General features: G+C 32.2%; 1 protein-coding gene and 1 long non-coding RNA gene across 3 annotated transcripts; both read left to right on the top strand.

Annotated features, from left to right (window-relative positions):
* The first annotated feature begins 994 nt into the window (after positions 1 to 994).
* LOC132626748 (uncharacterized) lies at positions 995 to 5,124 on the top strand. 2 transcript variants are annotated; one of them, XM_060341724.1, is made up of 5 exons: positions 995 to 1,168; positions 1,948 to 2,080; positions 3,094 to 3,289; positions 4,018 to 4,037; positions 4,717 to 5,124. In XM_060341724.1, exons 2-5 carry the CDS (start codon positions 1,965 to 1,967, stop codon positions 4,745 to 4,747), a joined length of 363 nt encoding a protein of 120 aa, XP_060197707.1. In that variant the 5' UTR covers positions 995 to 1,168; positions 1,948 to 1,964; the 3' UTR covers positions 4,748 to 5,124. The 2 variants fall into 2 exon arrangements, with proteins under 2 accessions (XP_060197707.1, XP_060197708.1); XM_060341725.1 differs by lacking the exon at positions 995 to 1,168 and adding an exon at positions 1,182 to 1,342.
* Positions 5,125 to 6,531: 1,407 nt separating this feature from the next.
* Positions 6,532 to 9,481, top strand: LOC132626747 (uncharacterized). The gene is made up of 3 exons (XR_009577601.1): positions 6,532 to 6,713; positions 7,103 to 7,190; positions 9,249 to 9,481. It is a non-coding gene; the product is annotated as an uncharacterized LOC132626747 (long non-coding RNA).
* The last annotated feature ends 4,877 nt before the right edge of the window (positions 9,482 to 14,358 follow it).

Below are 14,358 nucleotides of genomic sequence, written 5' to 3'. Positions count from 1 at the left end.
TGCCGGAAACTAAACTTAAAGAGCTTTAATTTGATATATCATCAAGAGGATAACTCGTTATACATTGGAATAGTAATCGTTTAAAGTTAGATCTTGTATCCTCTCATTTGAAACTTCAGTCTGTTGTGTAGTTTTCGACTTTCCTTGGTCATAGGGCTCCTCTTAGACCGTAAACCACTTCTTATACGGCTCATACACTTATTATCATGGCTAACTAATATTGTATTAGTCTGTAACCGCTTTCAGCACGCACAATGATATCTCTAACCTTATTAGTGCACTTTAAAATATTAAATTTAATTAAAATTTTCAGAAGTGTTACAACCTATTAAACCAAAAAATGCTGATTGATTAGAGATGTAAGCATATATACACTTGTTTTTTCCCCTGCTTTTGTTTCCTTAATGTAAACATTTTTAAAAAGACATGAGGGGTTGCTCAGTAATAAGCACCCTCCACCTCCAAGCTGAAGGTTGTGAATTTGAGTCACCAAAAGACCAGAAAAGTGAAACCTGCAAGGAAGGGGTAAAAAAAAGAAAGTGTAGATCACAAAACTTAGCTAGAAGTCAATTAATAGCACATTAACACCAATTCTAACTATCATTTGTCGAATATTGTTTACTTTTGGAACTTTCAATTGTCAAGAATATCATAAACTAATGAAGTTCGAGTAAAATAATAATAATAATAATAATAATAATAATAATATCAAACGATTAATTTGAGCAAGAGTAATTTCTTAATTAATAAAATAAAATCAAATTCATGATACTCTTGGGTTACAAAATTTAAGAATATAAAGAAGAGTTTTGAATTCTGTAGTTTTAAACATATAGTGTAATTCCTATAAGATATATTATTAAAAATAAAATTAAAACTTAATACTTACTGAATATAAAGAGATAGTAACATTTTGTTTTAAAACAAAATAAAAAATAAAGATAAGACACAAAAGCTAAAAATGAAAACTAGTTTTCCAATAGTACGTTCTCCTCCAAACAGGGCAGAGGCCAAGTCCGAGTAAAATTAAAATTCGGAGAAAAGAAAGAGAAAAATAGAAATATTATCACGACGGCAGTAGGGTCATATCGGGTTAAAGCCAAACCCGTTTCCACCAAAACGTTAATTGTTCGTTTTTTCTTCCTCTTCTTCTTTGCTTAATTTCAAGGTACCACGCTAGTCGTCTTTTCACTTTTTTGCTTAATTTCTTCGTAACTTCTTAGATCTTGATATTCAACTATTAAAATTACTTCAAAACCCCAATTTTACTCCTTAATTCATCGTACCAAGATTAGTCAATCATATATACAAATCTCACTTGGGAAAGTTTGAATTTGACTAGGTGTGAGATCCATTTTGAAAAAATTGACTCTTTTGTTGTTGCAAATTCTTTAATTTTGTTGATTGATTTGAACTGGGTCTGATATGGATACTGAAAAAAAGTCTGAATCTTTATGCATTTTTGTTGGTAAATTCTTAAATTGAATCAACCCTCATTGTAACTGAGGTAGTTTGCATTGAACTGGGTGTGAGATTTTTTTATATAAAGTATGAGTCTTTATGTATATATATATAGAAATATTTTTAGGTGAATTCGTAAGTTCTTATCATAGAATCAACCAAATATGTAACTGAGATAGTTTGAATTGAACTGGGTGTGAGATCCATGATAGAAAGTCTGAGTCTTTATGTATATGTGAATTCTTAAGTTATGGTCATAGAATCAATCAATTGTAACTGAGATAGTTTGAACTGAACCGGATGTGAGATCCGTCTGAATCTTTATGTATTTCGTTGTTTCGTAGGATATTTTTGGGCTAAATTCTTTCATAGTGTTGATTAATTGATACTACCCGCATTCTAACTGAGATAGTGGCTGACCAGAAAGTTCAATTCTTGATCTACATCTGAACTTCTCTACTCTTATTGTTTTGTCGTTTGTTGTAGAATTGCAAAAAGTTGTGATGGCAGGGCATGATAACTTAAACGGATCTACAGAAAAGTCAAGCAACGGTATGGATGATTTGCCGACTTTCAATGCTGAGAATACGCAAAACAACATGAAAGTTATTTTATACAGGTTGGTTTGACACCATATTTAGGTGGAGTGAAATTATTTATAATCCATTGCTGTTTCTTGATTATTTTATACGTATCGGTGTGAGTTTCGTCGTCAATCATGTGAGACTGGTGTTATCTTAACTGAACAGCTGGTTGAAAATAGAGAGTATATGCACCTGTGGTAGCTTTTAAATCCTTCACTGAGGCATCATTTCTGTTGAACATCACTAGGATATAGAATAAAGAATATGATATGCTATCAGTTTAATTTCACAAGATACTTCATAAAATAGCCTCAGTACTAACTTCTTTTCATCTGTGGAATAACACTTGTACATTGGTATGATTGTTCTGTATTATGGCCCTTTCAGTTGCAGTCTTTGATTGCTTCTTATCTTCCATTCACTCAAGAGTATTACTCCTTGCACTTGGGCAGAAAGTATGTTACCCTTGGTGTAGTTGTATGCATTACTTTAATGGCTCGAGGAGATGCATATAGTCCTATGAATATCCGTTCTTTTACCTCACCAAAGTCCTGCAAATACCTCAATCATCATATAAAAAACCTAGTACCCTAAACCATGAACTGCAGATTATAATCATACTGATCGGGAATTTAACCTTTTTATGTTATCAATTAACGAATAGTAAGTAGTTTTTTGAATAATTTCATTTTGATCAGTAAGTAATAGCTTTTTCAGTAATTGAACAGTTAATTCCTGTTCTCAATGCTAACAAAAGTCTTGGGACTGCCTTTGTTATCTTGCCTCTACAACAAAACAACCCCAAGCTCCATAAACTTATCAAAAAAAGAAAAATAAACAAACAAATCCAAGCTCTGTGTTGCAACTATCCATAATGTAATTACTTGATCACACAGTTGGAACAGAAGGAAGAAAGAAAATATGAATGAGACAGGCAGTCGATAATATGTGAACTAGTAAAATTGGGTTCTTTTCGTCTTTCTAAGCTAGTACATTTTTTTCCTTGTAATTGGACATGTCCATTTATATTGAGCATTCTGTTGTTCAGCCGCACATTCATGGCAATCATTGGTGGTGTCATTGCCGGCATTCTGGGACTTACTAGCTTGACAGGATTTATCTTTTATTTCCTTGTCATGGCAATAACTTCAGTAGCACTCACGGCGAAGGCCAAGTTTTCAATCCACTCCTACTTTGACAGCTGGAACAGAATCGTACTTGATGGACTTTTTGGCGGGCTTATGGTACTTCTTTACATTCATACTTCTAATATGATCTTTTCGTCGTTCATTCTTTGTTTATTCTAATCCTTGATCAAGAATTAATACATCTGCCTGCTCAATCACCTGCGTAAGAAAAGGTTTAAAGAATTAAATATTGTAAATATTTTACTATTTTTTCAAAATCATAATCTTCTGTAGAAGTCCTGGTTAATTCATCCTTCCTGCCTCTCATTTTTTCTCCCCTGTTTCTTTAATACCCGTTTGGAAGTTTTTCTCTTTCATTTTCCAGTTATGAATTATTTGCATAGCATATTCTCTTTCTTCAAATTTCTCTTTAAGTTAACCAATTATTGGAACATATCATATCATCTATCTCAATGATATTTTGTTGATTAGAATCATGTTTATCAGTATTCCTGCGGATCTTCTTCTTTATTATTCTTTGGGTGATGGGGGTTGATTTCTAGGTCTTTTTTTTTACAATTAATAAAGAATTTTATTATCTGTAGTACCCACGGGGATTCTTAGATATGTGCAGAAAATACTTTTTACGGGCCACCAAATGAACTGCGGAAAGGGGGTTGATTTTTAGGTCTTGGTAGCCTATGAACTATCTTTTAGTTTTGATATAGTATCCAACTTAACAGTTGCTGAGAGGAGTTTACTATCTTTGCATGATGATTTCAAATTGTTATCTAGCTTCATACCCTTAATCTGACACTCAATTGACATTGTTCTATATTTTGCAGTCATTTGTGCTCTTCTGGACGTATCCTTATCAGTTGTAGTCTCAACGATAGATTCATGCATTTTTGTCCCTCCCTTGATGAACGTCTGAACTATTTTGTTTCCCTGTCCCAAGATGTATGTCTGTTTTCAAAATTTTCAAGTTTGACTGTCATAGCAACAAGATCGGGATGACCGTACAGATATTATCAGGTTAGAGAAGTTGTCAACATATTATTTTCTACTCCCATCCTCTCCCCTAAGAAATACTAACCCCTATTCTATATTTTACCTTTGCTGTTTGGACAAATCTTTTGGAGAAGTGTTGTTGAGGAATAATTTCTTTCTATTAGAAAAAAGGTATTGTTGAGGAAAATTTTGTGCGGAACAAAAACACATGCATAGTTGTAACACATAGTTGCAACTTCTTTTGAAGTGTTTCAAGCATTCTCAATCTTTTTTGTTTTCCGAAAGAAAAAAAAATACTTAACCAAAAAGTTATTTTGACGAAGTTTCTCCAGGTTCTAAAAAAAAACTTGACCAAAAGAAGTTTATCAAAATTTTTGCTATTTGTCCAAAAACTTTCCATAGTTAAACTGGCAGCATTAGTGCCAATATTTTCCTTGCATTTCTTGCGTGGTTTCTGTGTATGTTTACGCTATCTCCCCTTGCATGGTGTTGTATCCTATAATACATTCCTATGATTCCTTAACATGAAAAAGATTTGCATATGACATTGTGCATATATTCTGAGGATCCTGTGTGAGAGATGAAGACCTTTTGATATCCTTGATGCTGAAAGCGAGCTCACGTGCACATCAAGAAGATGTTAGACATTTTCAAGTTCAAATTAATGGGTATTCAAAGTTTGTACTCATGATGTTTTCTTTCTATTTAGCTTGGGAGAAATTATTACTGCGGAACAAACCACTGGTTCAAATGTTAGAGTTGGGAGTAGTTGAACATTTTGATCTTGAGAAGTTTTTGTTAGTTAACTTATATTGAGTTCAAAAGCTTGAGTAATTGTATAAGCAGTTAGACATTTCATATCACTGTTGAATGGTATAGATGAGCTGGTAATCTTAACCGAATCTAATTATTCAGGTTCAAAGTTCACACTGTTGAGCTTCTACTATGCCTTTTACTATTTTTCTTGATAAAAGTGATGCTCTTAGCACGATTAGTGTTATATGTTTTGACTTTATGTTGATTTTGGCTTAAAGATAGAAAAATACAGGTTTTGGAACTAATACCACCTTGGTTTTCAACAGACATGTATTTTATACATTCTTGAAATTGTAGGTATTCCATGAGTGAAGATGTCAATTCTAGTGTTAAAATATTTGGTTTCAACACCAAATTAAAGGGAAATTTTTTACCTTGAATGTGGGAAGAGTAGGAGGTGTGGAAAGAGAGAAGAACACCTTCCAAGACTTTTCCAAAATTTATGCCCCTTTCTCTCTTTCCAACCCAAAATATAGAGACCAGGGGGTAGCCGTGGAGGCAACCGTTTGCCACACCCACAAAATCATCACACTGGAATTGGCCGAGATTGAGATCGTTGGCCAAAGTTGGGCAGGGCTTATTTTGCTGCTCTGCTACCCATAGTTAAACGAAGCTAAGGGATCGATTCCCATAATTTAGTACGAATTCTAGGTCAACAATAGTCAAACGTGAGCCCAGGGTCAAAATCTAAAATTGATTTCAAAATTGAGATACCCATTTCTTATGGGTTTCAAATCTTATCCAACCTCAAATCGATAGTCAAATCTCCAAATTATAATCTCTTAGCTTAGGTTTTGAAATTTCAATTTTATTCTTCAAAAGCACAAATCTAACATCTGAATCTACATTGAAAATTGCCAAGGGTAAGCTCCAAAATTTCTAAATGTCTTCGCATGAAAAATAATTCTGAGATTTAGATTTTATATCTAGCAGAACAATCCTTCGTGATCGCGATAGGGGAATTTGCAATTGCGAAGAGCAGTCAAGCGGGTCCTCCTTCGCGAACGCGACCACTGCCCTTCGCGGAGGGATCCTCTGCACTAAACACCGGTTAAAAAAAAAAAACTACATGTTGTCATGGATGGGTTTTAGGTATCAAACTTCCTGGGTCCCAACCTGAATCCCTCAAACAAGTCCTAAATTATAAGTATGACTTGTACAAAGTTTCAAATCTCAAAAGGAAGCGTTAAATCTTAAAACTCATAGTCGAGTTGTTACGTTATGTCATTTTATTAAAAGATAAATTAAAAAATAATAAAGATCCAGGGGCTTACGCCTCGCCCAATATTACGTAAAATATCTCGTCTTACGCCTCGCCTTTGAAAACACTAGTCAAAGTTACATGAATTTCAATTACAGTCACGTCTACAAAAAATTATAAGAATCTAACGGATAAAAACATCACTACAAACAATTATTCAAAATTGGCCAAACATTTATAAAGAGTTGTCCAAATGCGGTGAACGACATTAAGTGATAAATATATCAATTAATCCTCATAATTGCATTCACATCTGTGAAGATATTTTTTCTTTTCAATTTAGCTATATTTTCATCCCACAAAGATGCGTTGTTTCTCAATATTTTCAGTTTCTCTTTGAATAAATTTTCTCTCTTTTATCTTTCTTAGAGAGAAATGAATTCTTCTTTTGAAATTAACAATTGTTGCGATATAATTTTGCATGTTCGTCCAGTCAATATAGTTCAAATAACGGTATGTTCTCTTCCAACTAGGATTTTTCTTTAAATAGTGAAAGTTTTTTGTACAAAAAGAATTTAGATTCATCCTGTAAAAGTACTTAGATCGGTTGCACAATTTTTTGGAGATTTTTTTAGAGAAGTTCTTTTAATAAAATAGAAAAGTTTTCTTGCAAAAACAAAACGAATTTCTTGGTTGTGTTCTTTTGAAGGAATGTTGATGCACATTTTGGAAGAACTTAAGGGTATGTTAGGATAGCAGGGGTAATTATGAAATTTGATAAATTAATTGCTCGTATAAAATATAAACAAGTCAAAATTCTCGAGAACTTGATATAAAAGAGAATTATTTTATGCATCCAAAATTTTAATAATTATTTAATACTCTTTACTCATCCTTTACAGGCTCAACCAAACCAAAAAATTGCTATTAGTAAATGGTGCTAATAGCAGTTGTAGTATCAAGTCATCCAATGGAGAATGAATCAAGGACGTAAGAATATTATTGTTTAATTTCATTTTTTTCTCTTGCTTAGTGCTTTAGTAAACCCCTTAATTTATTATATTTAGCATATATTTTAGTTTTTTCTTTAAAGCTTGATTCTAGTTTTGAATCAGCAAACACGCATGAATTTAAGACATTTCTGTACACATTAGTAGCGTTTGAATGTGTTATTTCCCCCATTTTGTTGAGTTAGTTTATAGAAAAATAAATTACTGGAAATATTGTATATAACTTATTTTGATAGATCTTGTCATAACTCAATTTGGAATTTTATTTTCGGTTTAATTTTAGAAAAATAAGATTTTATACAAATTGAAATGTCTTTAGTTTTATTCCTTTAGACATATATTTTAATGTTCTTTCTAATCTAGACAGGAATTGGCTTCTGGAAAAAACAAAAGCAAATTGACGGAAGTTTTTTGGAACAAAAAGTAGGCGAAAGTTTTTCTCCTTTTTTTGTGATTATATTTTTTGTAGCAAAATACGATGAGCAATCATATTATAAAAAGAAATGAACATATTTTATTAAATTATTCCATCCAGCTATTAGTGTTAATTTGGATTATATGAACAATCACATTTTATCAAATATATTTCCTAAATTATTAAAAGAAATAATAAGAAAAGTTTGATTTGTTGTTGGGATCTTTTTCTATTGTTTCTGTTAGAGGATGGTTATAATATATTAATTGTCTAGATTAGTATGGTGGAGTTTTAATTGCAATACTGATGCATAATTACAAGAATTTAACAGATAATATAATAATCTATACTTTAATAATACAATATATAAATTACTTTCTTATTTGAAATGTTCTAATTACGGAAAAAATTGTCTAACTACTTTCTAAAGTTAAATTCTCTTTTATTAATTCGTAATACATTTAACATATTGGCTACATATATAGTATCCCTCATACATATTAAAGAAAATACTTTTTTTTTCTTTAATTTATTTGTGACATCTCCCCTAGGTCTGGAGTTGGTGTTGTATTAATCCTAGATTAGTCTTTTTGTTCCATTTGTCGGGCTGATATTTTCATTTTGATTTTATTATTTTTAAATGACATTGATATTGACTAGGAGGGTCAGAATTAGCCTATGAAAACATGAACCCACTCAAGTTTGGGCAAGTCATTGAACAACCCATTTATTAACTCGACCCATTTTAGTCAATCCCTTTCGGCCTATCCTAAAAGTTGGGATAATGTGTAGCCCACATTGGTCTATAAAAATCTTATCAAAATATGATTAAAAAAAAAAAAAGACAAAGAAAGTAATTAAAACTTAGATTGAGAGGGTTGAATGATAACTTGTTTTGTCCATTTTAGCTCAATCCATTTCAACCAGTATTTACCTGTCCATTATTAACTTAGTCCATTTTACTCACCCTTTGACACCTCTAACATTTATTATGAAATTAACTTTCAAATTTTATTAATTTTTCAATTGAAGCAGATGTGTATATAAATAATTGTTATAACACAGTCTAATTAATTTGAGTTAGTTGTGTTGCAAAAAAAGGTATTACTCTGCCCATGATAATTAGTGTGATTAAGAAATGTAATGAATTGATCATTTTTAGTTCATAAAAAATGATCATTAAGTTCTTACACCTCTCATCAACTTCTACCCCACATCGACCAGAAGAGCATAATTCCCTCCTTTTGATGTCTCAAGAGATTGAGCGAAAAATAATAATTTGGGTATTATTATCCTAATCTCTTTTTCTTTTGCTTGTTATATAGTAGTTTATTTTATGATCTTTGAATTTCATTTTTTCCTTTGGCATACTTTTTGAAGATATATGAATTATCATTTTCAATATATTATTTTCACACACACGGACGTTACACTATTAGAACGCTCAAAATATATCTACAAATAATTTTTTTATAAAACTAAGTTTGTAATTTTGAAAATAAGGCAGGCCACTTGTTACAATACGTATACATAGGTGACTTGAGAACGCAAAAATTAGTATATGTTTGAAGCACAATTAATAAATAGCAAAATATCCTAATTAATAATTTCCTATTATTGCAGATTGAGTTTGGGATAACTCCCCATCAACTCACAGGAGGAAGAGAAGGTTGGTTAATGCCGAAGTCGTATACAACGATTCTGTTAGCTTCATAATCGTACGCTTACAAGGTGAAGTTAACATATACACGGTAAAATTAAACAAAATTATGACATTTGGTTTTTAATATTTCTATGTGTAAATTCAAATAACTCGAGATTTTTTCTTGAACAATATGATAATAATTACGAGACAATTAGTTTTGTTAAATGCTTTCTTATGGACTCGACTTATAGAATGGAGAAGAATCACATGATCCACTCATGCTTAATTACAAATACCATATTATGCTGCACAGATGGCAAACTAAAACGAGAAGTTGTCCTAATGGACACTGTGACAAGGTAACTAAGATTATTGTCTTATTTAATGCATAAAATTTAAACTTTTTTTTTTCATTTTCTAGCTAGATATTGATCCTAAAAACTAGTGATAAGGCTTTATCAAAATGATAAATCAACAAAATGAGAAATAAAAAATAAAGTAAAAAGTTAATTGTGATTCTAATTTATAATTATGAATGAGCTTAAGTTACACACATATTTAGTGTAACAAATTATTTACACTATCTTGCCATTTAAAATTTATTTACAGGTAAGTGTCCTTAAAATATGAGTTTTAAAATCTTAAAAAATACGATATGTTACCTTTTATAACAGATAAAGGTGACCTGATGGTTTGATATTGGTTGCTCCATGGTTTAAGCTATGTTTAAGCTTATGCAATGTTTCTCTAACCAGTTGCATTACTGTTTTCACATTACCTATCATGAGACATCTCATATATTATAATGATTGTATTCCTTTCATTTGTATTTGCATGCTTAACTTATGTTCGCCTTGTTGGATAATGAGTTGTTGGTGCATGGTAGTGTACAAAACTTAAACATTTTATCAATTATTATAACCTTAAGAAAAGTCTTGTCGTGTTGCAATTTTACTACCATGAGAAAAACCGTTTTTGTTGCGGATGTAAGAAGACACATATTGTATGGTTTCAAGAAACCGGAGGTAGAAGTATATCCAGAAATCAATTTACTAAAAGAGACTAAGGTAACCCGTTAATCTATACTAAAATATAATTTTTTTGTTTATTGCCACACCATTCTTATAACTGTATGTTAAATTAAATCAGAATTGGGGCTTCAGAGCAACACTATAAGAAAAGAAAATAGAATCTTCAAACTCAGAGCCTGCAGTAAAGAAACAGAAATGCAGCAGTAGTGGACAGCCTTTTGGAGGTGAGGTGACGTCGATGAGTGAAAGGCCTCACTGATGCATACAACAACCTCATGAATTTGGACAAACAACACAAAGACAAGATTGTTGCACGAGAGTTTATGGTAAGTAGTTAGATTAATTAAATAAGTTGTCAATAATATTACTCCATCTATCTCAATTTATCGAATGCTTTTATTTGGAAAAGAATTATATACATATTTTTTATATGTTTAGAAATAATCTGATTATAAATTTTAATTATAAATATTTAAAATATATTTTCTTAAATTCATGTCAAGTAAAAATGCATCACATAAATCGAAAAAAAAAATTACACAATTTCTTCTTTTCAACTTTATTGCTCATAAACTGTCAATGGAACTAAAGGTAGGGGGTTTAGAAACACCCTCTAAGAAAAGAAAAACAGAATTTTCAAGCTCGGAAGAGAGCTAACAACTAAAAGTCAAAAAAGCAATACGAAACAACCTATTATTAGAAGCAAATTGACACCAATGAGAAGACCTGAGCTTGAAATTTTCTTGCCGGCATACAACAATTTTATGAAATTGGGCAATCACAACAGCCAAAATGAGGTTAAGCCCAAGTAGGTTTGTTCGAAGGATAACGATAAAAGTTCTTTGAACCATAAGAGATTTTGATAAGCGATCTTCCTCCAATTTTTGAAAGGATTATGTCCTTATGTCATCATTGTTTCAAAAAAAGGAAAAATTGGAAGCACTACAAATTTGAATTTTTCATGAAGTAGTACTCGTGTCCCACAAGGAAGTGAACAAGGTAAAAGAGAGTGCGAATGGAGTGGTTTCACGCTTGGCGAAAGTAATGAGTTGTACACCAATTTTTCATAAAGTGTAGCTAATAGATCGTGTCACAAGCTTACTCTTTTTTTTTTTTTTGGTAAGATTTATATTTCCATTTTATCATACTATTATATATTAACAATGCATTTGATGGACCACAAAATTTTTAATAGTTAACTATGTGAAATTTTAGTTTGTGCATAAAATTGAAATCCTTTCAGCTATGAGAAAGTGTTTTTGTCCACTTCCTTGTGGGGAACACCTACTACTTCATGGCAAATTCAAGTTTTTACTTTTTGAAGCAATGATGGCATGAGGATAGAATCCTTTAAAAAATGGGAGGAGATGGCTTGTTAGATCTCTTACGGTTTGAAGGATTTTTACCATTATCCTTCGAACGAACCTTCTTGGGTTTAGCCTCATTTTGGTTGTTGTGATTGTCCGATTTCATAAGATTGTTGTATGCATCAGCGATAAACTTTTCAAACTCGTATTTTCTCATTGGTGTCAATTTGCTTTTAATAATAGGTTGTTTCGTAGTAGTTTTTGACTTTTCCTTGTAAGCTCTCTCTCCGAACTTGAAGATTCTGCTTTTCTTTTCTTGGAATGTGTTCCTGAACCCCCTGCCTTTAGTTTCATTAATAGTGTTATGAGCAGTAAAGTTAAAAAGAAGAAATTGTGTAATATTTTTTTTGTTCTAATTTATGTGATGCATTTTGACTTGACATGAATTTAAGAAAAAGTACTTTAATATATATATATATATAATTATTTTCCGAATAAGTGCATTAGATAAATTAGGACAGATGGAGTAATATTATTGATAACTTATTAATTAACCTAACTACTTACCATAAACTCTCTTGTAACAATCTCATCTTTGTGTTGATTATCCAAGTTCGTGAGGTTGTTGTATGCATCGGTGAGAAACTTTTCAACCTCGATTTTTCCATTCATCAACGTCACTTCACCTCCAATAGGTAGTTCACTACTGCTGCAATTCTGTTTCTTTGATGCCTGCTCTTAGTATGAAGATTCTATTTTTCTTTTCATGTAGTGTTGTTCTGAAACCACAATCTTGATTTAATTTAAGATATCGTTGTAAGAATGCGTGGCGTGGCAATAAATAAATAAAATTATCTTTTAGTATAGCCTAACAGGTTATGTTAGTCGCTTTTAGTACATTGACTTCTGGATCTACTTTTACCTTTAGCTTCTCAAAATCATCTAACATGTGTCTTCTTACATCCTGTCAGGACCCAACCTGCCATGATTGGCACCCACACTAACTCTTAGTGAGCAAATCAACACATAAGTCATCTATTCATTCAAGTTTCTTTTTTTTTATATATATATATATATTAGCCAATTCAGTCAGTTATTACCCATTTAAGCACAATATAATCAAAATAAGTCATGTCATAAAATAATGAAGTAAATGCGGAAGTCCTAACTATTACAAACCCCAAAATCCGAAAGTCACTGTACAAGGACTCTAACTAAAGCATGTCTAAGGAATGTAATATGTCTAAATAAATGACCAACAATGTCCGGAACAGAAATGGACATCATAATAGAAGATCTTCGGGCGGCCTGGTATGGAATGAAGCTCACCCAAAATCTATCAGCAACAGCCTCAACGCTAGCTTTGAGGTTGGGTAGCAGTCTCTGGATCACAATCTGCACTCAAAAGAATGCAGCAAGATAGTATCAGTACAAGCATTATGTACCGGTAGATATCATAGGCCGACTAAGATTAGTATCATGCATACATCATAAAATCAATAAAATAAACAAGCTAGCCAACAACATGAAATCAATAACATAACAACAAGTCAACCAAGGGTAATCACAAATCAATTCACCCAAAGATATCAAGAATCAAATCAACGGGGGCAACAAACCGGAACTAGTCTACCAACAATAACCATATACTCACTGTACACACATGCTAGCTGATGTCATTGCTCAGTAGTCATGACCTGCAAGGGTCCATGGTGTCCATGTTCCACTCGTTCCGGATACTCATCGGGCCCGAGCCTTAAATCTTCCGCTCCGAAAAGAACCTCGAACGCGGTCCACATCATGTACCACTTGTTTTTGGAACGAATCTCGGAACACGAGCCCATAGTCTAGGTCACATCCTCATTTCGGTCAAATGTGCCTTTTCATATATCTATACATAATATTTCCTCTGTTTCAATTTATGTGAACCTATTTCCTTTTTAGTCCGTGCCAAAATGAATGACCTCTTTCCTAATTTGGAAACAAATTCACTTTATGAAATAATTTATAACCATAGAAATATTCAAGACTTATTTTGAACCACAATTTTCAAAAGTCTTCACTCTTTCTTAAATGTCGTGTCCAATCAAATGGATTCACATAAATTGAAACGGAAGGAGTAGTATTTCTTGCCCTTTTATTATCAATGCTCAATTCATCATTTTGTATCACAACTTCACCGAGAAGATCATATTAACTTCTCATCACAACAACATCAAACTGTAGGTTCAACACAATGAATAGTGGCACGAAGCCCACACAGTCACTAATCATTTGCAAATAGGAGTTCAATCACACACACATCATGCATGAAGACTAGACATGTTTTCTCCTATCGAATTCACAACACATACAATCAATTAATCAAAGTCTAATTCAAGTAGACTGTAACCTACCTCAAACGTAGAGCTGAAACAACGTGAATCACTCCGCTACAGCTTTTCCCATCAGCAAAGCCTCGGAACGCTCAAAGTCTAGAAATTAGAATGCTTAATGAGTCACAATTACTCTAGTCACAAAAATCAATTTAAGAACACCTTTCCCTTTAGCCCCATTACCATGGTGAATGATTTCTAGGTGTAAAACAATCCTACAGTGGCCTTAGTAACCACTAATCATCAATTTATTAAAGATGCTTAATCAAAACATCAATTGCAAGCAGTTTCCACGGTCAAGCTACCATTTTTATGAAACCCGAAGTCTCAATTCACTTAGTTCATGACTCTAATGGTTCAATTCTTGATTAAGAT

This window comes from Lycium barbarum, chromosome 2 (genome assembly GCF_019175385.1).
Source record: "Lycium barbarum isolate Lr01 chromosome 2, ASM1917538v2, whole genome shotgun sequence".
Taxonomy (NCBI): domain Eukaryota; kingdom Viridiplantae; phylum Streptophyta; class Magnoliopsida; order Solanales; family Solanaceae; genus Lycium; species Lycium barbarum.
This window is presented reverse-complemented; position numbering and strand designations above follow the sequence as displayed.

Excerpts from the sequence above, each read along its gene's own strand:
- LOC132626748 (XM_060341724.1), top strand. The coding sequence starts at position 1,965 with ATGGCAGGGCATGATAACTTAAACGGATCTACAGAAAAGTCAAGCAAC. Across the intron at positions 2,081-3,093 it reads ATGAAAGTTATTTTATACAG|CCGCACATTCATGGCAATCA; the intron begins GTTGGTTTGACA and ends TCTGTTGTTCAG. Across the intron at positions 4,038-4,716 it reads TCATTTGTGCTCTTCTGGAC|ATTTGCATATGACATTGTGC; the intron begins GTATCCTTATCA and ends AACATGAAAAAG.